Below are 26,640 nucleotides of genomic sequence, written 5' to 3' on the forward strand. Positions count from 1 at the left end.
ACGGTCTGCCTCTCTCTCCCTCGCACTGTCTCTCACACTGTCTGCCTCTCTCTCTCTCTCACACTGTCTCTCACACGGTCTGCCTCCCTCTCTCTCACACTGTCTCTCACACGGTCTGCCTCCCTCTCTCTCGCTCACTGTCTCTCACATGATCTGCCTCTCTCTCTGTCTTGCACTGTCTCTCACACTGTCTGACTCCCTCTCGCACTGTCTCTCACACGGTCTGCCTCCCTCTCTCTCACACTGTCTCACACACAGTCTGCCTCCCCCTCTCTTGCGCTGTCTCTCACACGGTCTGCCTCCCTCTCTCTCACACTGTCTCTCACACAGTCTGCCTCCCCCTCTCTCACGCTGTCTCTCACACGGTCTGCCTCCGTCTCTCCCTCGCACTGTCTCTCACACTGTCTGCCTCTCTCTCTCTCTCACACTGTCTCTCACACGGTCTGCCTCCCTCTCTCTCGCACTGTCTCTCACAGAGTCTACCTCCCTCTCTCTCTCACACTGTCTCGCACACGGTCTGCCTCCCTCTCTCTCACACTGTCTCTCGCACTGTCTCTCACACTGTCTGCCTCTCTCTCTCTCTCTCTTTCTCTCTCTCTCTCTCTCTCTTTCAAGCACTCTCTGCCTATCTCTCTCGCACTGTATTTCACATGGTCTGCCTCCCTCTCTCTTGCGCTGTCTCTCACACGGTCTGCCTCTCTCTCTCTATTGCGCTGTCTCTCACACGGTCTGCCTCTCTCTCTGTCTTGCACTGTCTCTCATGCGGTCTGCCTCCCTCTCGCACTGTCTCTCACACGGTCTGCCTCCTTCTCTCTCTCACTCTGTCTCTCACACGGTCTGCCTCCCTCTCTCTTGCACTGTCTCTCACACGGTCTGCCTCTCTCTCTCTCTCTCTCTCTCTCTCTCGCACTGTCTCTCACATGGTCTGCCTCTCTCTCTGTCTTGTACTGTCTCTCACGCGGTCTGCCTCCCTCTCGCACTGTCTCTCACACGGTCTGCCTCCTTCTCTCTCTCACACTGTCTCTCACACGGTCTGCCTCCCTCTCTCTCACACTGTCTCTCACATGGTCTGTCTCCTCTCTCGCACTGTATCTCACATGGTCTGCCTCACTCTCACTCTCTCTCTCCCTCTTTCTCTCTCTCTCTTTCAAGCACTCTCTGCTTCTCTTTCTCGCACTGTCTCTCACACAGTCTGCCTTCCTCTCTCTCTCGCGCTGCTTCTCACACTGTCTGATTCTCTCTCTCTCTTGCACTGTCTCTCACACGGTCTGCCTCTCTCTCTCTGTTGCATTGTCTCTCACACGGTCTGCCTCCCTCTCTCTTGCGCTGTCTCTCACACAGTCTGCCTCCTTCTCTCTCTCACACTGTCTCTCACACGGTCTGCCTCCCTCTCTCTCACACTGTCTCTCACATGGTCTGTCTCCTCTCTCGCACTGTATCTCACATGGTCTGCCTCACTCTCACTCTCTCTCTCCCTCTTTCTCTCTCTCTCTTTCAAGCACTCTCTGCTTCTCTTTCTCGCACTGTCTCTCACACAGTCTGCCTTCCTCTCTCTCTCGCGCTGCTTCTCACACTGTCTGATTCTCTCTCTCTCTTGCACTGTCTCTCACACGGTCTGCCTCTCTCTCTCTGTTGCATTGTCTCTCACATGGTCTGCCTCCCTCTCGCACTGTCTCTCACACGCTCTGCCTCCCTCTCTCTCTCACACTGTCTCTCGCACGGTCTGTCTCCCTCTCTCTCACACTGTCTTCCACACGGTCTGCCTCCCTCTCTCTCGCACTGTCTCTCACATGGTCTGCCTCTCTCTCTCTCTTGCACTGTCTCTCACACGGTCTGCCTCCCTCTCGCACTTTCTCTCACACGGTCTGCCTCCCTCTCTCTCTCACACTGTCTCTCACACGGTCTGCCTCCCTCTCTCTCGCACTGTCTCTTACACAGTCTTCCTTCCTCTCTCTCTCGCACTGTCTCTCACATGGTCTCTCTTGCACTGTCTCTCACATGGTCTGCCTCTCTCTCTCTCTCTCTCTTGCACTGTCTCTCACACGGTCTGCCTCCCTCTCGCACTGTCTCTCACACGGTCTGCCTCCCTCTCTCTCTCACACTGTCTCTCACACGGTCTGCCTCCCTCTCTCTCGCACTGTCTCTCACACAGTCTTCCTTCCTCTCTCTCTCTACCTCTTTCTCTCTCTCTCTTTCAAGCCCTCTCTGCCTCTCTCTCTCGCACCGTCTCTCACACGGTCTGCCTCCCTCTCTCTTGCGCTGTCTCTCATACAGTCTGCCTCCCTCTCTCTCTCACATTGTCTCTCACACGGTCTGCCTCCCTCTCTCTTGTGCTGTCTCTCACACAGTTTGTCTTCCTCTCTCTCTCTCGCACTGTCTGCCTCTCTCTCTCTCTCTCTGTCCCTCTTTCTCTCTCTCTCTTTCAAGCACTCTCTGCCTCTCTCTCTCGCTCTGTCCCTCTTTCTCTCTCTCTCTTTCAAGCACTCTCTGCCTCTCTCTCTCGCTCTGTCTCTCACAAAGTCTGCCTCCCTCTCTCTCGCGCTGTCTCTCACACGGTCTGATTCTCTCTCTCTCTTGCACTCTCTCTCACACGGTCTGCCTCTCTCTCTCTGTTACACTGTCTCTCACACGGTCTGCCTCTCTCTCTCTCTCTGTCCCTCTTTCTCTCTCTCTCTTTCAAGCACTCTCTGCCTCTCTCTCTGTAGGAAAGTACCATCTTGCCTGGCATGTTACCCCCATTTTTCACTGTATATATGTTGGTTTAGGTGTATGTGTCACTGGGACCCTGGTAACCCAGGGCCCCAGTGCTCATAAGTGTGCCTGAATGTGTTACCTGTGTAGTAACTAACTGTCTCACTGAGGCTCTGCTAATCAGAACCTCAGTGGTTATGCTCTCTCATTTCTTTCCAAATTGTCACTAACAGGCTAGTGACCATTTTTACCAATTTACATTGGCTTACTGGAACACCCTTATAATTCCCTAGTATATGGTACTGAGGTACCCAGGGTATTGGGGTTCCAGGAGATCCCTATGGGCTGCAGCATTTCTTTTGCCACCCATAGGGAGCTCTGACAATTCTTACACAGGCCTGCCACTGCAGCCTGAGTGAAATAACGTCCACGTTATTTCACAGCAATTTTTCACTGCACTTAAGTAACTTATAAGTCACCTATATGTCTAACCTTTACCTGGTAAAGGTTAGGTGCAAAGTTACTTAGTGTGAGGGCACCCTGGCACTAGCCAAGGTGCCCCCACATTGTTCAGAGCCAATTCCCTGAACTTTGTGAGTGCGGGGACACCATTACACGTGTGCACTACATATAGGTCACTACCTATATGTAGCTTCACAATGGTAACTCCGAATATGGCCATGTAACATGTCTATGATCATGGAATTGCCCCCTCTATACCATCCTGGCATAGTTGGCACAATCCCATGATCCCAGTGGTCTGTAGCACAGACCCTGGTACTGCCAAACTGCCCTTCCTGGGGTTTCACTGCAGCTGCTGCTGCTGCCAACCCCTTAGACAGGCATCTGCCCTCCTGGGGTCTAGCCAGGCCTGGCCCAGGATGGCAGAACAAAGAACTTCCTCTGAGAGAGGGTGTGACACCCTCTCCCTTTGGAAAATGGTGTGAAGGCAGGGGAGGAGTAGCCTCCCCCAGCCTCTGGAAATGCTTTGTTGGGCACAGATGTGCCCAATTCTGCATAAGCCAGTCTACACCGGTTCAGGGACCCCTTAGCCCCTGCTCTGGCGCGAAACTGGACAAAGGAAAGGGGAGTGACCACTCCCCTGACCTGCACCTCCCCTGGGAGGTGTCCAGAGCTCCTCCAGTGTGCTCCAGACCTCTACCATCTTGGAAACAGAGGTGCTGCTGGCACACTGGACTGCTCTGAGTGGCCAGTGCCACCAGGTGACGTCAGAGACTCCTTGTGATAGGCTCCTTCAGGTGTTGCTAGTCTATCCTCTCTCCTAAGTAGCCAAACCCTCTTTTCTGGCTATTTAGGGTCTCTGTCTCTTGGGATTCCTCAGATAACGAATGCAAGAGCTCATCCAAGTTCCTCTGCATCTCTCTCTTCACCTTCTGATAAGGAATCGACTGCTGACCGCGCTGGAAGCCTGCAAACCTGCAACATAGTAGCAAAGACGACTACTGCAACTCTGTAACGCTGATCCTGACGCCTTCGCGACTGTTTTCCTGCTTGTGCATGCTGTGGGGGTAGCCTGCCTCCTCTCTGCACCAGAAGCTCAGAAGAAATCTCCAGTGGGTCGACGGAATCTTCCCCCTGCAACCGCAGGCACCAAAAAGCTGCATTACCAGTCCCTTGGGTCTCCTCTCAGCACGACGAGCGAGGTCCCTCGAATCCAGCGACTCTGTCCAAGTGACCCCCACAGTCCAGTGACTCTTCAGTCCAAGTTTGGTGGAGGTACGTCCTTGCCTCACCTCGCTGGGCTGCATTGCTGGGAACCGCGACTTTGCAGCTACTCCGGCCCCTGTGCACTTCCGGCGGAAATCCTTTGTGCACAACCAAGCCTGGGTCCACAGCACTCTAACCTGCATTGCACGACTTTAAAAGTTGGTCTCCGGCGACGTGGGACTCCTTTGTGCAACTTCGGCGAGCACCGTTTCACGCATCCTCGTAGTGCCTGTTTCTGGCACTTCTCCTGGAGCTACCGGCTTCAAAGAGGGCTCCTGGTCTTGCTCTACGTCCCCTCTCTCTGCTGGTCCAATTTGCGACCTCCTGGTCCCTCCTGGGCCTCAGCAGCGTCCAAAAACGCTAACCAAACAATTTGCAGCTAGCAAGGCTTGTTGTCATTCTTTTGGAGGGAAAACACTTTTGCACGACTTTCCACGGCGAGAGGGATCCGTCCACCAAAGGGGAAGTCTCTAGCCCTTTTTGTTCCTGCAGAAACCTCAGCTTCTTCTGTCCAGTAGAAGCTTCTTTGCACCCGCAGCTGGCATTTCCTGGGCATGTGCCCATCTCCGACTTGCTTGTGACTTTTGGACTTGGTCCCCTTGTTCCACAGGTACCCTGGATTGGAAATCCACAGTTGTTGCATTGCTGGTTTGTGTCTTTCCTGCATTATTCCTCTAACACGACTACTTTGTCCTTAGGGGAACTTTAGTGCACTTTGCACTCACTTTTCAGGGTCTTGGGGAGGGTTATTTTTCTAACTCTCACTATTTTCTAATAGTCCCAGCGACCCTCTACAAGGTCACATAGGTTTGGGGTCCATTCGTGGTTCGCATTCCACTTTTGGAGTATATGGTTTGTGTTGCCCCTTTCCCTATGTTTCCCCATTACATCCTATTGTAACTATACATTGTTTGCACTGTTTTCTAAGACTATACTGCATATTTTTGCTATTGTGTATATATATCTTGTGTATATTTCCTATCCTCTCACTGAGGGTACACTCTAAGATACTTTGGCATATTGTCATAAAAATAAAGTACCTTTATTTTTAGTATAACTGTGTATTGTGTTTTCTTATGATATTGTGCATATGACACTAAGTGGTACTGTAGTAGCTTCACATGTCTCCTAGTTCAGCCTAAGCTGCTCTGCTAAGCTACCATTATCTATCAGCCTAAGCTGCTAGACACCCTATACACTAATAAGGGATAACTGGGCCTGGTGCAAGGTGCAAGTACCCCTTGGTACTCACTACAAGCCAGTCCAGCCTCCTACATTGGTTGTGCAGTGGTGGGATAAGTGCTTTGAGACTACTTACCACTCTTGTCATTGTACTTTTCATAAGAGAAAAATATACAAAACAAGGTCAGTGTATATACACATAGCCAAAAAGTTTTGCATTTCCTCTTTTCACTCTTTTCTAAGTGCTGAAAAGTACTTCTAACTTTCTAAAAAGTTCTAAAAAGTTTTAAAAGTTTTTTTTCTCTGTCTTTCTAAAAAGCTCTGACAAACTTTTTATCTTTTACTATCACTTTAACTCTCTCTAAAAATGTCTGGCACAGGCCAAAATGTTGATCTGTCCAAACTTGCATATGACAACCTTAGCTGGAAAAGAGCAAGGAGTCTCTGTATAGAGAGAGGTTTGAGTGTAGGGAAGAATCCTTCCTTGGAACTGTTACTTAACATGCTTAGAGAACAGGATAAGGCCATAGGTGCCTCATCTGTTGAAAAAGTACCTAATAGTTCTCAATCTGATTCAGGGACTCCCCCAGGAAAAGATTCAGGAAAGAAACTTCCTAGCCTGCCCATTACTAGACAATCTAGCATAGTTGGTAATAATGATGAGCCACACCATACAAATAGTGTTGTCTCACATCATAACAAAAGCAGTTATTCTCACCATACTGGTAGTAATGTTTCTGTTAACCAAGCTGTTAGGGTGGCTTCTGTAAGGGACAGGTCTCCTTCTGTTCATTCCCATCATACCTCTGTTTCTAGGAATGTCCCCCCCACCAACCCTGATGACAGAATGTTAGAGAGGGAACTCAATAAGTTGAGGGTGGAACAAACCAGACTGAAGCTTAAAAAGCAACAGCTGGATTTGGATAGACAGTCTTTTGAATTAGAGAAGGAAAGACAGAAGTTGGGTTTAGATACCCATGGTGGCAGCAGCAGTATTCCCCATAGTCATCCTGCAAAAGAGCATGATTCCAGGAATCTGCACAAGATAGTTCCCCCTTATAAGGAGGGGGATGACATTAACAAGTGGTTTGCTGCACTTGAGAGGGCCTGTGTTGTACAGGATGTCCCTCAAAGGCAGTGGGCTGCTATCCTATGGCTATCATTTAGTGGAAAAGGTAGGGATAGGCTCCTTACTGTGAAAGAAAATGATGCTAATAATTTCCAAGTTCTTAAGAATGCACTCCTGGATGGTTATGGCTTAACCACTGAACAGTACAGGATAAAGTTCAGAGAGACCAAAAAGGAGTCTTCACAAGACTGGGTTGATTTCATTGACCATTCAGTGAAGGCCTTGGAGGGGTGGTTACATGGCAGTAAAGTTACTGATTATGACAGCCTGTATAACTTAATCCTGAGAGAGCATATTCTTAATAATTGTGTGTCTGATTTGTTGCACCAGTACTTGGTGGACTCTGATCTGACCTCTCCCCAAGAATTGGGAAAGAAGGCAGACAAATGGGTCAGAACAAGAGTGAACAGAAAAGTTAATACAGGGGGTGACAAAGATGGCAACAAAAAGAAGGATGGTAAGTCTTCAGACAAGGGTGGGGACAAATCTAAAAATGAGTCTTCATCAGGCCCACAAAAACACTCTGGTGGGGGTGGTGGGTCCAAATCCTCTTTTAATCAGAACAAGGAAAAGAAACCATGGTGCTATTTATGTAAAATAAAAGGCCATTGGACAACAGATCCCAGTTGTCCAAAGAAAGGCACCAATGCTCCTACCACTACAACCCCTACTGCTACACCTAGTGTCCCTACTAATAGCAGTGGTGGTGGGAGCAAACCTACTAATAGCCAATCCAAGGGAGTAGCTGGGCTCACTTTTGGTAATTTAGTTGGGGTTGGCCTTGTTAGGGAGGCCACAGAGGCTGTGTTAGTCTCTGAGGGGGCTATTGATTTAGCCACCTTAGTTGCTTGTCCCCTTAATATGGATAAGTACAAGCAGCTACCCCTAATAAATGGTGTTGAGGTTCAGGCCTACAGGGACACTGGTGCCAGTGTGACTATGGTCATAGAGAAACTGGTCCACCCTGAACAACACCTACTTGGTCACCAGTACCAATTAACCGATGCTCACAACAACACACTTAGCCACCCCATGGCTGTTGTTAATCTCAACTGGGGGGGGGTTACTGGTCCAAAGAAAGTTGTGGTAGCTTCAGATTTACCTGTAGACTGTCTATTAGGGAATGATTTGGAGACATCAGCTTGGTCAGAAGTGGAGTTCGAGGCCCATGCAGCAATGCTGGGCATCCCAGGGCATATTTTTGCTTTGACAAGGGCTCAGGCCAGAAAGCAAAAAGGACAGGGAAGCTTGGATCCTGGAACAATGGACCAAGTGCTCCCTAAAGCTAGGGCTAGTAGAAGCAAACCACTTCCTACTATCCCTCCCTCTACAGTGGATTCTACTTCTGAGGAAGAAGAATTCCCTCCCTGTGCAGAACCTACACCAGAGGAGCTGGAAGCAGACACTGCTGAGCTTTTGGGTGAAGGGGGGCCTGCCAGAGAGGAGCTGAGTGTGGCACAGCAAACCTGTCCCACATTAGAGGGTCTCAGACAGCAAGCTGTCAAACAGGCTAATGGGGATGTCAGTGACTCTCACAGAGTTTACTGGGAGGACAACCTCTTGTACACTGAGCATAGGGATCCTAAACCTGGAGCTGCCAGGAGATTAGTGATTCCTCATGAGTACAGAAAGTTCCTCCTAACACTGGCACATGACATTCCCTTAGCTGGGCATCTAGGACAAATGAAAACTTGGGACAGGCTTGTTCCCCTGTTTCATTGGCCTAGAATGTCTGAGGACACAAAGGAATTTTGTAAGTCCTGTGAAACCTGTCAAGCCAGTGGCAAGACAGGTGGCACCCCAAAGGCACCCCTTATCCCAATGCCTGTGGTTGGGGTTCCCTTTGAAAGGGTAGTGGTTGACATAGTTGGCCCCCTTGACCCTCCTACTGCTTCAGGCAATAGGTTTATCTTGGTGGTAGTGGACCATGCCACAAGATATCCTGAAGCTATTCCTTTAAGGACCACTACAGCTCCTGCAGTGGCAAAAGCACTCCTGGGAATATTTTCCAGGGTGGGCTTCCCAAAGGAAGTAGTATCAGACAGGGGAAGCAATTTCATGTCTGCATACTTAAAGGCCATGTGGAAGGAGTGTGGTGTAACGTACAAGTTCACAACACCCTATCATCCACAAACAAATGGACTGGTGGAGAGATTTAATAAAACTCTCAAAGGCATGATTATAGGTCTCCCTGAAAAACTCCGCAGGAGATGGGATATCCTTCTACCATGCCTTCTTTTTGCCTACAGGGAGGTACCCCAGAAAGGAGTGGGCTTCAGCCCCTTTGAACTTCTTTTTGGACACCCTGTTAGGGGTCCACTCACACTTGTAAAGGAGGGTTGGGAACAACCTTTAAAAGCTCCTAAGCAGGATATTGTGGACTATGTACTTGGCCTCAGATCAAGGATGGCTGAGTACATGAAAAAGGCCAGTAAAAACCTTCAGGCCAGCCAAGAGCTCCAGAAGCAATGGCATGATCAGAAGGCTGTTTTGGTTCAGTACCAACCAGGGCAGAAAGTGTGGGTCTTGGAGCCTGTGGCCTCAAGAGCACTCCAAGATAAGTGGAGTGGTCCCCACACAATTGTTGAAAAGAAGGGAGAAGTCACCTATTTAGTTGACTTAGGCACTGCCAGGAGTCCCCTTAGGGTGCTCCATGTCAACCGCCTGAAACCCTACTATGACAGGGCTGATCTCACCCTGCTCATGGCAACTGATGAGGGACAGGAAGAAGACAGTGATCCTCTACCTGATCTCTTCTCTTCCACAGAACAAGATGCTCTTGTGGAAGGTGTAGTTTTGGCTGATTGTCTTACTGCTGAGCAGAAAGATAATTGCATAAATCTACTAGATCAATTCTCTGAACTCTTCTCTACTGTGCCAGGTACCACTTCTTGGTGTGAGCACACTATAGACACTGGAGACAGTTTACCTGTCAAAAGTAAGATCTATAGGCAGCCTGACCATGTCAGGGACTGCATAAAGCAAGAGGTCCAGAAAATGTTAGAACTAGGAGTAGTTGAGCACTCTGACAGTCCATGGGCTTCTCCTGTGGTACTGGTAGCAAAACCCCATTCCAAAGATGGAAAGAAAGAAATGCGGTTTTGTGTAGACTATAGAGGTCTCAACTTGGTAACCAAAACTGATGCTCACCCTATACCCAGGGCAGATGAGCTCATAGATACACTGGCATCTGCCAAGTATCTAAGCACTTTTGATTTGACTGCAGGGTATTGGCAGATCAAATTATCAGAAGATGCTAAACCTAAGACTGCATTTTCTACCATTGGAGGACATTACCAGTTTACTGTAATGCCTTTTGGTTTGAAAAATGCACCTGCCACTTTTCAGAGGTTGGTGAACACAGTCCTGCAAGGGCTGGAAGCTTTCAGTGCAGCATATTTGGACGATATAGCTGTCTTTAGCTCCAGCTGGGATGATCACCTGGTCCACCTATGGAAAGTTTTGGAGGCCCTGCAAAAGGCAGGCCTCACTATCAAGGCTTCAAAGTGCCAGATAGGGCAGGGTAAGGTGGTTTATCTTGGACACCTTGTTGGTGGGGAACAGATTGCACCACTTCAGGGGAAAATCCAAACAATTATTGATTGGGTTCCCCCTACCACTCAGACTCAGGTGAGAGCCTTCCTAGGCCTCACTGGGTATTACAGGAGGTTCATTAAGAACTATGGCTCCATTGCAGCCCCTCTTAATGACCTCACATCCAAGAAAATGCCTAAAAAGGTATTATGGACAGCAAACTGTCAGAAAGCTTTTGAGGAGCTGAAGCAGGCCATGTGCTCTGCACCTGTCCTGAAGAGCCCTTGTTACTCTGAAAAATTCTATGTCCAAACTGATGCATCTGAATTAGGAGTAGGGGCAGTCCTATCACAACTTAATTCTGAGGGCCAGGATCAACCTGTTGCTTTTATTAGTAGGAGGTTGACCCCTAGAGAAAAGCGTTGGTCTGCCATTGAGAGGGAGGCCTTTGCTGTGGTCTGGGCTCTGAAGAAGTTGAGGCCATACCTGTTTGGCACTCACTTCATTGTTCAGACAGACCACAAACCTCTACTTTGGCTAAAACAAATGAAAGGTGAAAATCCTAAATTGTTGAGGTGGTCCATATCCCTACAGGGAATGGACTATACAGTGGAACATAGACCTGGGAGTAGCCACTCCAATGCAGATGGACTCTCCAGATATTTCCACTTAGACAATGAAGACTCATCAGGTCATGGCTAGTCTTATTGTCCTTCGTTTGGGGGGGGGTTGTGTAGGAAAGTACCATCTTGCCTGGCATGTTACCCCCATTTTTCACTGTATATATGTTGTTTTAGTTGTATGTGTCACTGGGACCCTGGTAACCCAGGGCCCCAGTGCTCCTAAGTGTGCCTGAATGTGTTACCTGTGTAGTGACTAACTGTCTCACTGAGGCTCTGCTAATCAGAACCTCAGTGGTTATGCTCTCTCATTTCTTTCCAAATTGTCACTGACAGGCTAGTGACCATTTTTACCAATTTACATTGGCTTACTGGAACACCCTTATAATTCCCTAGTATATGGTACTGAGGTACCCAGGGTATTGGGGTTCCAGGAGATCCCTATGGGCTGCAGCATTTCTTTTGCCACCCATAGGGAGCTCTGACAATTCTTACACAGGCCTGCCACTGCAGCCTGAGTGAAATAACGTCCACGTTATTTCACAGCCATTTTACACTGCACTTAAGTAACTTATAAGTCACCTATATGTCTAACCTTTACCTGGTAAAGGTTAGGTGCAAAGTTACTTAGTGTGTGGGCACCCTGGCACTAGCCAAGGTGCCCCCACATTGTTCAGAGCCAATTCCCTGAACTTTGTGAGTGCGGGGACACCATTACACGCGTGCACTACATATAGGTCACTACCTATATGTAGCTTCACAATGGTAACTCCGAATATGGCCATGTAACATGTCTATGATCATGGAATTGCCCCCTCTATGCCATCCTGGCATAGTTGGCACAATCCCATGATCCCAGTGGTCTGTAGCACAGACCCTGGTACTGCCAAACTGCCCTTCCTGGGGTTTCACTGCAGCTGCTGCCAACCCCTCAGACAGGCATCTGCCCTCCTGGGGTCCAGCCAGGCCTGGCCCAGGATGGCAGAACAAAGAACTTCCTCTGAGAGAGGGTGTGACACCCTCTCCCTTTGGAAAATGGTGTGAAGGCAGGGGAGGAGTAGCCTCCCCCAGCCTCTGGAAATGCTTTGTTGGGCACAGATGTGCCCAATTCTGCATAAGCCAGTCTACACCGGTTCAGGGACCCCTTAGCCCCTGCTCTGGCGCGAAACTGGACAAAGGAAAGGGGAGTGACCACTCCCCTGACCTGCACCTCCCCTGGGAGGTGTCCAGAGCTCCTCCAGTGTGCTCCCGACCTCTGCCATCTTGGAAACAGAGGTGCTGCTGGCACACTGGACTGCTCTGAGTGGCCAGTGCCACCAGGTGACGTCAGAGACTCCTTGTGATAGGCTCCTTCAGGTGTTGCTAGCCTATCCTCTCTCCTAAGTAGCCAAACCCTCTTTTCTGGCTATTTAGGGTCTCTGTCTCTTTTGATTCCTCAGATAACGAATGCAAGAGCTCATCCGAGTTCCTCTGCATCTCTCTCTTCACCTTCTGATAAGGAATCGACTGCTGACCGCGCTGGAAGCCTGCAAACCTGCAACATAGTAGCAAAGACGACTACTGCAACTCTGTAACGCTGATCCTGCCGCCTTCTCGACTGTTTTCCTGCTTGTGCATGCTGTGGGGGTAGCCTGCCTCCTCTCTGCACCAGAAGCTCCGAAGAAATCTCCTGTGGGTCGACGGAATCTTCCCCCTGCAACCGCAGGCACCAAAAAGCTGCATTACCGGTCCCTTGGGTCTCCTCTCAGCACGACGAGCGAGGTCCCTTGAATATAGCGACTCTGTCCAAGTGACCCACACAGTCCAGTGACTCTTCAGTCCAAGTTTGGTGGAGGTAAGTCCTTGCCTCACCTCGCTGGGCTGCATTGCTGGGAACCGCGACTTTGCAGCTACTCCGGCCCCTGTGCACTTCCGGCGGAAATCCTTTGTGCACAGCCAAGCCTGGGTCCACGGCAATCTAACCTGCATTGCACGACTTTCTAAGTTGGTCTCCGGCGACGTGGGACTCCTTTGTGCAACTTCGGCGAGCACCATTTCACGCATCCTTGTAGTGCTTGTTTCTGGCACTTCTCCGGGCGCTACCGGCTTCAGAGAGAGCTCCTTGTCTTGCTCAACGTCCCCTCTCTCTGCTGGTCCAATTTGCGACCTCCTGGTCCTTCCTGGGCCTCAGCAGCGTCCAAAAACGCTAACCACACGATTTGCAGCTAGCAAGGCTTGTTGGCGTTCTTTCGGCGGGAAAACACTTCTGCACGACTCTCCACGGCAAGCGGGATCCGTCCACCAAAGGGGAAGTCTCTAGCCCTTTTCGTTCCTGCAGAAACCTCAGCTTCTTCTGTCCAGCAGAAGCTTCTTTGCACCCGCAGCTGGCATTTCCTGGGCATCTGCCCATCTCCGACTTGCTTGTGACTTTTGGACTTGGTCCCCTTGTTCCACAGGTACCCTAGATTGGAAATCCACAGTTGTTGCATTGTTGGTTTGTGTCTTTCCTGCATTATTCCTCTAACACGACTTCTTTGTCCTTAGGGGAACTTTAGTGCACTTTGCACTCACTTTTCAGGGTCTTGGGGAGGGTTATTTTTCTAACTCTCACTATTTTCTAATAGTCCCAGCGACCCTCTACAAGGTCACATAGGTTTGGGGTCCATTCGTGGTTCGCATTCCACTTCTGGAGTATATGGTTTGTGTTGCCCCTATCCCTATGTGTCCCCATTGCATCCTATTGTAACTATACATTGTTTGCACTGTTTTCTAAGACTATACTGCATATTTTTGCTATTGTGTATATATATCTTGTGTATATTTCCTATCCTCTCACTGAGGGTACACTCTAAGATACTTTGGCATATTGTCATAAAAATAAAGTACCTTTATTTTTAGTATAACTGTGTATTGTGTTTTCTTATGATATTGTGCATATGACATTAGTGGTACTGTAGTAGCTTCACACGTCTCCTAGTTCAGCCTAAGCTGCTCTGCTAAGCTACCATTATCTATCAGCCTAAGCTGCTAGACACCCTATACACTAATAAGGGATAACTGGGCCTGGTGCAAGGTGCAAGTACCCCTTGGTACTCACTACAAGCCAGTCCAGCCTCCTACACTCTCTCGCTCTGTCTCTCACAAAGTCTGCCTCCCTCTCTCTCGCGCTGTCTCTCACACGGTCTGATTCTCTCTCTCTCTTGCACTCTCTCTCACACGGTCTGCCTCTCTCTCTCTGTTACACTGTCTCTCACACGGTCTGCCTCCCTCTCTCTCTCTCGCACTGTCTCTCACACGGTCTGCCTCCCTCTCTCTCTCACACTGTCTCTCACACAGTCTGCCTCCCTCTTTCTCGCGCTGTCTCTCACACAGTCTGCCTCTGTCTCTCGCACTGTCTCTCACATGGTCTGCCTCCCTCCCTCTCGCACTTCTCTCATGCAGTCTGCCTCCCTCCCTGTCGCTCTTTCTCTCACACAGTCTGCGCCCCTCTCCCTCACACTGTCTCTCACACGGTCTGCCTCCCTCTCTCACTGTCTCTCACACTGTCTGCCTCCCTCTCTCTCACACTGTCTCTCACACTGTCTGCCTCCCTCTCTTTCTCACTCTGTCTCTCACACTGTATGCCTCCCTCTCTCTCGCACTGTCTCTCAGACAGTCTGCCTCCCTCTCTTTCTCGCACTGTCTCTCACACTGTATGCCTCCCTCTCTCTCGCACTGTCTCTCAGACAGTCTGCCTCCCTCTCTCTCTCGCACTGTCTCTCACACGGTCTGTCTCCCTCTCTCTTGCGCTGTCTCTCATACAGTCTGCCTCCCTCTCTCTCTCGCACTGTCTCTCACATGGTCTGCCTCTCTCTCTCTCTTGCACTGTCTCTCACACGGTCTGCCACCCTCTCTCTCTCACCCTGTCTCTCACACGGTCTGCCTCCCTCTCTCTCACACTGTCTCTCACACGGTCTGCCTCCCTCTCTCTCGCACTGTCTCTCACACAGTCTGCCTCCCTCTCTCTCTCGCACTGTCTCTCACACTGTCTGCCTGTCTCTCTGTCTTGCACTGTCTCTCACACGGGCTGCCTCCCTCTCTCTCACACTCTCTCACACGTGCACACTGCAGTGCTCTAAAATGTCTCCACTGTAACTGTGTCTGAAGAACAGCGGGTTGAGATAAAACGGAAAACGCAGTGAGCCCTCCCCCTCCTCCTCGTTGGGGTGTGAACCCTCTTTAGTCAGCGATCTTCTGGTTTTGCTACTGAATCTGAAAGAGTTTGTTCTTTTAAATGGACAGCATTTGTATGGTGCATTTCTACACGCTTAACCATGTGGGTGCCATAATCCGCCACTACAGCGGTCTCAGTGCTGTTCCAGCGGCGCCCCTGCGTCTACCGCCGTGGCAGTACCACAGCAGCCACAGTGACGAGGCTGACCAATGTATGTGGAAAACCAAGCCCACTTCTGAATTCACAACGCCAATAGCTCAAGCTCGAGCAGATGTGAGACCCATTGCATTGCAAATGCTTGTTAGAGTGGTGGGGCGACTGGAAGCACTTCAGCAGGAAGGGGTGTGGGTCAGGTGAGGGCCCCTCTGCAGGTCTGGGAGCCTGGCCTGGTCCTGCTGTGAGCACTGGAGCATGAGTACATGAGAGGTGAGGCCACTGGCATCCATGGGGTCCCAGGAGAGGAGCAGAAGTGGGGTCACCGGCTGCCCGCTGCTTCTGAGGCGCTATATACCCCAAAGCTGCCCTAGATGGAGCGAGCATGCGGCCGCCCCGTCTAGCAGAGCCTAGCGCCTAGTGATGGGGAATGCACCGGGCAGGGAGGGGTGTCCACAACTGCACTTTTCTCACAGTAGAGAACATGTTGTGCTGCTCACTCAGGAATCCCCCTCACAGCTGATGCCCCCGCCCCAAAACACTCAGCTCTGTAGGGTGCGCCACATCCTCATCAGAAGAGTTCGGGGTCACAGCTGCGGGGGTGCTCATCACTCTAAAGATGAATGTCCAGTAAGCACTGTAGGTATTTGCTGTGTGGCTCGGCCACAGAACGCAGACAGCTCAGACGGCCTCACATCAAATGTAAAACCCCACACTAGCTCTTGAGTATGAATCCTGTGCCTCGACTTGTTCACAATGAGTTTCCTGAACGTGTCTTTGCGCACGAAGCAAACCGGATTTCGTGTGGAAAATATAAGGCTCGCAAGTGAAGGTGCTCGCCTATGAAGCCCCCCAGGCTCGAAATAACGCACAGCTCCGTCTCACAATCGGTAACTGTGGGAAATCACACAGCGAACACTGTTAATAGCCTAAAAGCCACCAGAACAAAGTGGTTTATTATAGCAGCGGCTTTGAACTGTACATCTGGCCACAACTCCCTATGACTTCCCGGTGATTTTTTTTCTCATTTTAAACACAGCCATCCCGGTAAAGTGCGCAAAAATGTACCTCGTAAGTCTATTAAGAAGCCAAAACGAGTTTCCCACCTTATCCTGTCATTTATAGGGTGAAAGTTGAGTTGGATCGACTTACACACAGCGCACTTAAAGATCCACGCTGGCGGGACATTAGGTTGTATGTGTTGCAAACATATCACGCTTAGTAGCACTGGACTCAAGAATTTTGATTTAGTTAATGTTCTCAGTAAAAACTAAGAACCCACTCCTGGCACTCAACCTTGTATTTTCACCGGCAGTCTACACATCAGCGTGTCCTGTGTGAGATTTAAGGACGGAATGCTAAAAGTGCATTCTTCTGAATGTGGACACGTGTGGGATGCACTAGTATGAGTAGCCGAGAATAAACATTTAGAACTTTTCATATCTTCTTGACATGTCTTTATTGATCTGGTTTTTAAAATGACTGCAGCTCTTGATGGGCGCACTCCTACATTGGCCACAGGTCCCCCGTGTCGAGGGTAACCTACTGGCGTTATTAAACCCACTCGTTCTGAGGTTACCAGCGCCAGATGTGTAGTGGACAGTGAGGCAAACATTTGCATCAATAATTGTTTCTAATTCCAATGCATTGTATTTGATACTTTTCTATAATTACTAACACCAGAATTACATGCTCTTGCGAGTGTCCGTTGAATTGAATTTCCTAGGTCCTTACGTCAGATAATTGCATCCTTGATTTGTTTACAATAGAAGGAACTCAGTATTATCCGAAGTGACATAAAGCGATTGTTTCTTATGGATGAATAATGCAGAAGTCAGGAAAACCAACCTGTTTCCCTGACATGCCACTGGCCAGCTAAACGCTGTGCATTTCCTGCATACGGGCTAGTGACTGAACTGCCCTGCAGTGTGAAATATAGGACAAGTCTTATTCCTGGACTCACCGGCTAGAGGGAAAGGCGCTTTGTATTTTACAATAATGCACACTTGTAAAAGATTTCCAGGCGATCCCTGAGGTATCCCTCTTTCTGGACCTTGGGCATAGAACAGGTGGATACTTGACAGGCGGCATTGATCACCACAGCAGCGCCTCATTTTTAGGTTGAGCGCGCAAACGCTGTCACCTGTTATACATATTGTGGCCTTTTAACCACACCCACCTCACGCCCATCACTTTCACTCGTTCATGTGCTTGCCTTGCAAAAACCCTTTGTTATCATTGGTAAATGCTTTACGTTTGTCCCACCTTGGAGAAGTTTTGGTACCGCTTTGCAAACTGACCCTATTACATGGATGCCGATATGTTTGGCTGAGAGCAAACTTCTTTTTCCTTTTGTGTCTCTCCTCTGCGCTCTTGCTCATGCAGCTATGGCGCTTTGAATCGGCTTGCTTATGTAAACTAATGTTTTACTTTTCATTCTCTGTTTGAGAAAGTCGTGCAAGCGTTATTTCCATTGTATGCCTCACCTTTGCGGTACTTGGCAGAAAGCACACTTGCCACGTCTTCTACTGATTCTTACTGCAAAAAAAGCCCACGCTGCTATGTTTAAGTGTGTTATTTATCGGAAACGTTACCTCCTCTCTTAGGTGTGTTTCATCTAGCTAGACACTGCTGTGTCCAATTAATGTGGCAAGAAAAGTCCAGTTAGGAATTTACAACGCCAATAGCGCTAACTCAAGCAAAGGCGAGACGCATTGCATTGCAAATGCTTGTTACAGAGGGGCATATTTATATTCTGTTCGCGCTAAATTAGAGTCATTTTTTTTTACGCTATTTCAGTGCAAACTTAACTCCATATTTATATTTTGATGCTAGACCCGTCTAGCATCAAAATATTGGAGTTAAAGTCATTTTGTTCCTGCGGAAAACTACATTGTATGAATGAGAGGTAGCCGTTCCCGGGCAAAAAATGACTCTAAGTCCCAGGTGCCTTATTTATCCATCCATGCAAAGATTGTGCACGGGAGGGAGGCGGGCTTAAATAATGGAGCTAAGCCTGCTTAGCGCCATTAACGCCTCTGTCAGGGCAGGTGTTAGGGGACCTGTGGGCCTATTTCCATGGTCAGAGACTATGGAATGGGCCCATAGGTGCCCTTCCCTGTCCCCAGGGACACCCCCACCCACACCAGAGGGACAGCGGAGGTTGGGGGACCCCATCCCAGGTAAGTAGAGATAAGTAAAAAAAAATCGGTAGTGCCATAGGGGGGCGTAACTTGTCCCCCACTACGTGGCACTGGGCCCAATGGCCATGGCCAGGGGACATATGTCCCCTGGGCATGGCCATTGGGGTAGTGGGCATGATGCCTGTCTTAACTAAGACAGGAGTCATGTCCATGGGGTTTTAATGTGAGAAAATGACGCTAGTTTGGTTAGAAGCATTATTTATGCCTCTGCCATACTAGTGTCATCCTTTGGCACTAAACCCCCCGTTCCCTCTACACCTCTCCCACCTGGCTAGTGTCCTTTATTAAGATGCTAGACGGGCCTTACCGCTGGCTCCCGCCATCCCATAAATATGACACCCGGCTGGCGTTTTGGGATGGCGCGAGCCGGCGGTATACTAAAGTGCGTTAGCGCAGTTTAGTGTCAGAAAGTATAAATCAGGGCAAGAGTCGTCTGGGAAAGCAGTGACGATTTATTCTGCTGGGTGCATCTTACATTTGCAAGTGACTAAACATTTGTCATTTTTTTTCTTTGCTTTTTTACTGAGTATTTTGGACTAATAACATCAATCTGTCTTACTAAAGAAAAAGATGCAGAACATACGTAGAACATATCTTACAACTTAGAGACTAATGATTTAAGTATTAGACAGTAACATTTCATTAACTGAGAAGTTATGTAGTAAAGATCTGTAGACAACACACAAGGTGTATTGAATATTTCATCATAAGGTTCCAAAGCTCGCCCATATATGGTTAAATCTACCAACACATCTTCTAGATGTGACATTTATCCATTATGGTGACACGGGCTGCTGTTGTCCAAGGCACACGCGGAGGAGGTAAAAAGATGAATCTGAAACAAAACAAAATGGTGTCCTAAAAGAGCACTGGTCTCAGTTTAACACACTGTAGTGATGCATGCTGTCACCAGGACACAAGAACCATTCACTCTTGTTTTTTCTTCTCAGGTGACCCTGTGGCTCTGAATCAATGTGGAGAGGAGGGAGAGCTGAGGATAATTCTTGTTGGAACAACTGGAGCTGGGAAAAGCGCCATCGGAAACACCATCCTGGGAAAGAAAGAGTTTGATGCCAAAGCCTCACCAAGTTCAGTGACCACAAAGTGTCAGTGGGCCAGCTGTGGATACAAGGATAAACGCCTCAAAGTCATTGACACTCCAGGACTATTTGACACAAAGATCTGTAATGAGAAGATTATTAAAAAGGTGTCACAGGGCGTTGTCCTCAGCGCCCCGGGGCCCCACGCCATCATCCTGGTGGTGCAGGTCGGGCGCTTCACCAAGGAGGAACAGAAGGCGGTCGAAATAGTGCAGGATCTGTTCGGGGTGGAGGCGCACAAGCACATGATGGTGCTGTTCACCCGGAAGGATGACCTGGAAGATGAGTCCATAGAGACCTTTATTAATAATCCTGAGGGGAAGTTTATAGATCTGATCGTGAAACCCGGGAGGCCTTACTGCGCCGTCAACAACCGAGCAACAGGGACAGAGATGGAGAAGCAGAGAGCGGAACTGTTTGACGTCATTAATGACGTGGTGCAAAGGAATAAGGGAAGGTATTACACAAATGAAATGTACCAGAGGGCGGAGAGGGCACTGAAGGAAAGAGAGGAAGAGAAAAGGAGAAGAGCCCGAGAAGAAGCAGAAAGGAAGAAAGATGAAATACTTCGCGAGAAAGAAGAATTAATACAGAGGCTTAAGGAAGAACAGAACAACAATAAAATAACACAGCAGAGGATGATGGAAATATGTAAAGAAACGGAGAAGAAATTGGCAGAAAATGAACAACAGTTGAATTTTAAACTAGGAAACGCTCGACAGGAGGCCGAGTCTGATGTTCTCCGGTGCATAAAACAAGGAGCTAAAACGGGAGCTGTGGCCGGCGGGGTTGCGGTCGGGGTCGTAGGGTCGGGAGTAGGAGTGTTAGTGGCAGCAGAGATGGGCGCTGCCGCTGGGGCTGTCTTAGGTCCTCTTGGGATGGCAGCGGGGGCCCTCGCTGGTGGAGCTGCGGGGGCGCTGACAGGGACTGCACTGGGCGCGGCCATTGGGTCAGGAGTTGGGGTGGTGGCGGGCAGTGTTACTACATTATTTAAGAGCATCTTTGGATAGAGCTGGGTGTGACTATTGACTTCTTCCTTGCCGCCCTTTTTAGGTTTTACCCGCACACTCGTTTGCGCGCTTTCAAAATCTTTTGTTATTAAAAAAACTTAAAAGGTGCTTAGAACCAGCCCATTACTTACCTGACCTTTCCATTGGCTTACTCTAACATCGCTCTTATATACGTGCTCCAGATTGGCCAGCACGTCGTCTTCACATCACTTCCTGTCATCATCTTGGTCTTCTTTAACAATCTTGCTGTTGAGTTGCCTGTGCCTCTTCTGTCTTCACTCCTGTCTTCTGTTTTCTCTCCCGCATGCCGTCTTCTGTCTTCTTTCTTTTAGGACACATGACAGTAGGTGTCACCTTTGTCTTTTCTTCTATCGAACTGACATACAAATATTCGAAAAATTGTATAATAATGTTTGTTTTACAAAATATAAAACTAACACCATAATAAGATTTTTCAAATATTTTTAAGCCAGTTAGATTAAAAAAAGACAAAGACAAAACCTATTGGCTTTGCCAATGCTTGTTCTAAACTTGGGGGCATATTTACAATCTTTTGACGCAGGGCAGCACAGCCCTCTCCTGCATCAACAGACGAGAGCTGGAATGCGCTGTATCTATAAGATACGGCACATTCCTGTTCTCTTCCACTGTGCTCGCGCACAATTGGCTGCCACGCGCCAACACAGGCACCCTTGCACCGTGGTTTTGTAGTGATGATTGTATTTGTGCAGGAAGGGCCACCTTCCTGCACACAAACAATCAAAAGAGGCGTTTTCCTCTTCGTGTGCTGCGGAAGATATTTCTCCTCATTGCGCCTCCCTTTCGCCTCCTCTGGGGAGGCGAAAGCTTTTTACACATTTCCAGGTTTACATATCCTTGTAAATCTGTGAATTTTTAAAAATCCATGGTGTTGCGTGGGAAAAAGGTGGCCTTGCATGGCTTGATAAATTGCACTTAGTAGTTGCACTGTGCACGCACCCCACTGCATGCTGCAAGTGTTACACAACTGCTTGATAACTATGGCCCTGAGAGCCCAAGCTCTCTACGGGAGGCATATTTATTGGTGCAGCCATTGGACAAAATGAACCAAAAGGCCTCCTTCAAAACAAAACTCTTGTATAAAGCATCTTACTAAAAACGGTCCAATAGTCTGTCATGCAATACTGTGTGAACTGCACTAAGCCCAATAGAGATATATTTGTATTTACACAAATACAAAAAGAGGAAATAAACAATGGCCCCTTATACTTGTATTTCTAACAGGCTGCTGAATTATGAAATCATAGACTTGCAGTGAACTAAAAAGTAAACCTTTCTAATATTATGAAAAATAAAGATGCTTTCCTTCACTGCTCTGTTAATTAATCCTATAATGCCCTTCCTTGCAGTGCCAATGTTAACTGCAATCCACTCTTTCTTGAAAAGCTCAGCAGAAAACAAACTTCACTTCCGTGCTTGGCCTTATTGTTAGAAACTGGGGGGCTTATTTATAAGCCCCTTGCGCTGCCAGTACGAAATGTTTTCTATGGGTAAAAGTGACACACCAGCAGCTCAAGGGGCTTGTAAATAAGCCCCTGGGTTACTGGTTGGCAGGGGTATGAACATGTACAGCCAGGAACCACAATCCTAGTCACGGTAAGTCACTATGCAGCCTAACTTATTCTGTGTTCACCCTCTGGTAGCTTACCACATAACAGTCAGGCTTAACTTAAGAGGCAATGTGTAAAGTATGTGTGCAACAATTAGACAGTAAAATAGTGAAAACACCACAGAAAAAGATACCACACCAAGTTAGACAACAGACTGTAAAATGATGAATAAAACAAGAGCAACATGACAAAAATCTAACATGTAGAAGTTGAGATACAGATTTTTAAAGAACAAAGAAAATATATCACTTAGAAGCAAATAGCACTTGAGGGTTAATTGGTCGCACTGGTCAAGGACAAAGTCAAGAGTTCATGCCGACCACAATGGAGTGGGGGCCAACTTCAGGGACTGACTTAGGCCCACTGAACAAAGATCCCTTGAAAGTGCTATCCGCTCTAACAATGACACGGTCATAGCCCATCTTTAAGTGGCCCTTTGTAGCATGGTGAGCAGGGATGCTATGTTGTTGGCTCAGGCATCTACCATAGTATCAGCAACAAGTATCCCCAAGTATTGAAATCCCTTGAGGGTGATAACTAGCCCCACATGGTCTGCCCACATAGTAGTGCCCCTTGACTGCCCTTTCGGGCAAATCTATGTCTTATTCCACTTAAACCTGAGACCAAAGTAGTAGGCAAATGTATCTAGTGTCTCCATTATCACTGAGCCCGAACTCTCTGGTTGGCCCACATACGTAGGTAGGTCATCCGCAAAAAGACAGATCTTGTCTACATATGTAACATGAACAAGCAGAACTACCGCACTCAAATGGCGTATTGTTCAGATATAGTACATAGAATCATTTTGGCGAAAAAAATATATAAGAAAAAAACATTCCAGATCCTTCTTGTGTTCCAGTAGATCCTTTATTCGGATTCCATAGTATGTTCATACAAAGCACAGCATTGTCTACATATGTGTCTGACCAAGCAAAGCCCCTAATGTAGTTGTCCATACTTATCATGTGTGCCAAGGGCTCCACTGCTAGCGCAATTATAGACGCAATAAAAGTGGACGTCCCTGTCTCATGCCCCTCTGTAATATAAAGAATGCAACGTGGTCTCTCCCGCTCTGACCCGTCCTTGTGGTGTCAAATATAGGAGCATGAAATAGAAGAGGGATGTGTGTCACAGCAATGAGAGTAAATAACACAATAAGATGCTATCAAAAGCTGTTTCAGTCAATTTGTATATTGATAGAGATTTTTGCCATTAGGTACCCAGGGAAATATCATTGTGCAGCGGACGGATATTGTGTCCGGTGGAGCGGTGGGGCATGAATACCCTCTGATCTTTATCTACCAATCATTAATGATCGTAAGTTGGCAATCACTACAATGTTTGCCAGTAAATAGACTTTGCTATTGATAAAAGAGATCAACCTGTAGGAGGCAAATCTATAAACAGGTTTGTTAGGTTTACGTAGATTTCCTCAAGCTCTGAAGGAGAGGACCTATAGACCTTGCACTCCCATTAAACTCTAGAAAGAGTTGAGCTGGAATACCGAATTGGCATTCAAACAACGTCATTGGGAGGATCCTGGAATATAAAAAACTCTACTAGGAGGCTGTTGTGTCCTGGGGCTTTAATGGGATGACCTGTGATATTTTGTCTGTAGTTGAAGGCTCATCCAGGGTGAGTGTTTGGTCATAGGTGAGTTATTGGCATTTAATCGTTTGTTGATTCAGGCATATGGTTTGTTTATAGCATGTCAAAGTGCCCGCTGTGCTAGCAGGGTTTCTGTGGACTGTGCCCTGATCATCCTGAATCTGAGCTATGTGCTTGTATCTATCATCACTAAAGCTCAGCCAGTGCAGTAGTGTGAGAAATTGGGTTGCTGGTTAAGGTAGGTGTGAGTATTTGCAAAGAGGCCTCCATGAGGCAACCACAGTTAGGCATGAGGGGTGTCTCCTTAATAAAGTAACACAGCCATGCTAAGGGAAAAGTGTGTTATTGAGGTGTGCAGTTATAGAGTTATTGACAGCAGCAAATAAAAAAATGCAGCAATTGAGTGAGCGTGGATGAGGAAAGAGAAAGTACAGGAAGTACATGTAAAGCAAAAAGTGAAGAGAAAGTTATACAGAGGAAGGAGATGAAGTATGAAAAGGGCAGATGGATGAACTTCAGAACAACGTGGAGATCAAATGCCTAATCAGCTAATGCTGAGAAGAAGATTGTAGTGTTGTGAAAGCATTAATTTGTGTTGTTACTCATTTATCTGATACCAATGGGACTGGGTAAAATCTTGTAATTGTTATAAGCTAAGTTAGCAAAATTATATAAAAATGAAAGTTTTTGTAGTGTTGTGGGGTTATTTTAGTGTTTACGTGGGCACTTTTATTTTAGCTCTAGGCCCATAACCTGTGCCCTTTTACCCAGATTCATTTAATTTATTCCTTTGTGTTATTTTAGAAAAAGCTTGATTCTTGAGGTGATGTTTAGTATTTATATTAGGTGCCCTTCCAAGCAGAATTTGTTATTAGTTCTTGTGCATGACATTTCATCTTGTGCTCAGCTCAAGGCTGTACAAGGTGATATGTGGTTGTTTACCAAGAATTGCCAGTCCAAAGAGTACACTGTCTATCCTACATAGAAAAGACGTTTTAGCACGTCAGAGCAGATCTCAGAACAACAACATGTTTTATTATAAAACAACAGACTGCCACTAACCAGGTTAGAGGGGAATATTCCAGCAGCCAGCTGCCATCCTATGCTGTACCCTGTTGTTACAGCTCTGATCATCACGCAAACCGCCTGGGTTGACTGCCAACAGGCAGCCCCCCTCTTCCTCACAGAGACTGTGTACGGGCAAATTAGGGTTCACACTGCTATTGCTCTTATGTAGATTTTTAGAAGTGCAGGTAGGGGTTTTAGATTCATTAGTGTGACAGAATGTTGTATCTTTTTATCTGTTTCTCATTTTTCATCACAATGATACTATTGTCATGTTTTATCATCCTAATGTTCGCAATCCATGCCTCTTTACATAGAATGCAGTTGCTTCAATAAATATATATATTGAGCCAAATCCTGTTTCTGTTTGTCTTTGATGCAAGAGAGTCCTGTGAGTGAGAGAAAGTGGTAAGATCTATTCCCTGAGGATTCACAGATTCTCATGCGTCAAGCTGCCACAAAGCACCTTTAACTCTAGGTTTTTGTTGAGGTGCTGCTAGCTGGCTGAAAGGGTTGGGCCAACAGTTACCAGACAGTGTGGGATAAGACTCAGTCCCCTAGATGCGGTGGTACTGCCGCCCGAATCAGGCAGTCTCATCCCTATGACTAGAGTACTACAACAGTAGAGAAATGTGATCTCTTATTTCTTGAGTCGCTTAGGCCCATATTTTTTAAAAATGACGCACAACTGCGCTAGCTCAGTTATGCCTAAATATTTTTAACATGAGCTAGTGTCATTTTAGCACCATTTACACAAGCATTTGCAATGCAGTGGGTCTCGCATTTGCTAGATTTAGATCTATTAGTGTTGTAAAGTCCTAACTGGACTTAAATTGAAAATGAAATGTAATACAGTTTTACATAAGCAAGCCAATTTAAATCGCCATGCCATCAGCGTGAAATAGCACACAGAAAAAAACAGAAGTTAGCTCGCAGTAACACATATCGGTTCAATCGCATCCAGCAAGATTGCGCTGCTTACGAAATAAGAAAAAGTAGTCCAGAAAACATGGAGCCTCTTATGTTATCAGTAGTTGGTCGGTGTGCTCGAAGAGAGCTAAACAACAGAAAAGACATGATGTTTGTATGCGTTTCACTAATGAAATCAAGCAAATTTTAAAAGGCAAGCCCACGAACAAACGAAACTGATGGGCGTGACATGGGCGTGGGTAAAAGCCCACAGAGATATTACAGCAGGGTACAGTGCTTGCGTGAGACCCTAAAAAGGGAGCTTGCCAGGAAAATGACAGAGATGCCGCCATCTTGGACATGGAATAAAGACCGTGTGAGCCTACCCTAAAGTACTTTTGCAAGGAATGCCTAGGCTTCAGTCTTTTGAAGGCGTGGATATAAGAATACAGCAGACATGCAGTCAAGGCTGCAGAATGCATCAGATGGGAGAATCTCAAATAATAGGAGGCAGAGTAGTATGAAACATCAACAATAATACCAGGGGGCCTGCAGTATCGTGGGTATAAGGTCGAGCAGCAGTCCCACTCTGAGAGCAGCAGGGAGGGCAAGAAGGCAGGCCTGCAGCATAAGAGGATGGCGAGCCATAGAGATGTCACAGGACCTGTAGCACTGGGGGAATTATTAAAATGACAGAGATGTCAAATTCCAATAAATTTTGAACTAAATGCTGTTTCCGAATTTTCTGCATGTTCCATTTGCAGATACCAGCACTAGTAAAATATGCACGGTTGGTCAAAACATTGTGAATGCAGATATTTTAATATGAAAGTCAAGTGGTCCTCAGTGACGTGTGGCACCTTTATT

General features: G+C 47.4%; 1 protein-coding gene across 1 annotated transcript in view; it reads left to right on the plus strand.

The window, feature by feature from the left end:
• Positions 1 to 25,219, plus strand: part of LOC138273921 (GTPase IMAP family member 4-like) — a 50,429-nt gene extending 25,210 nt beyond the window's left edge. The window contains exon 3 of the mRNA XM_069218907.1: positions 19,383 to 25,219. Within this exon, the coding sequence (XP_069075008.1) occupies positions 19,383 to 20,542 (1,160 nt within the window). The 3' untranslated portion in view covers positions 20,543 to 25,219. The remainder of the gene's footprint in view (positions 1 to 19,382) is intronic.
• The last annotated feature ends 1,421 nt before the right edge of the window (positions 25,220 to 26,640 follow it).

The sequence above is a fragment of the Pleurodeles waltl genome, unplaced genomic scaffold (genome assembly GCF_031143425.1).
Source record: "Pleurodeles waltl isolate 20211129_DDA unplaced genomic scaffold, aPleWal1.hap1.20221129 scaffold_112, whole genome shotgun sequence".
In the NCBI taxonomy this organism is placed as follows: Eukaryota; Metazoa; Chordata; class Amphibia; order Caudata; family Salamandridae; genus Pleurodeles; species Pleurodeles waltl.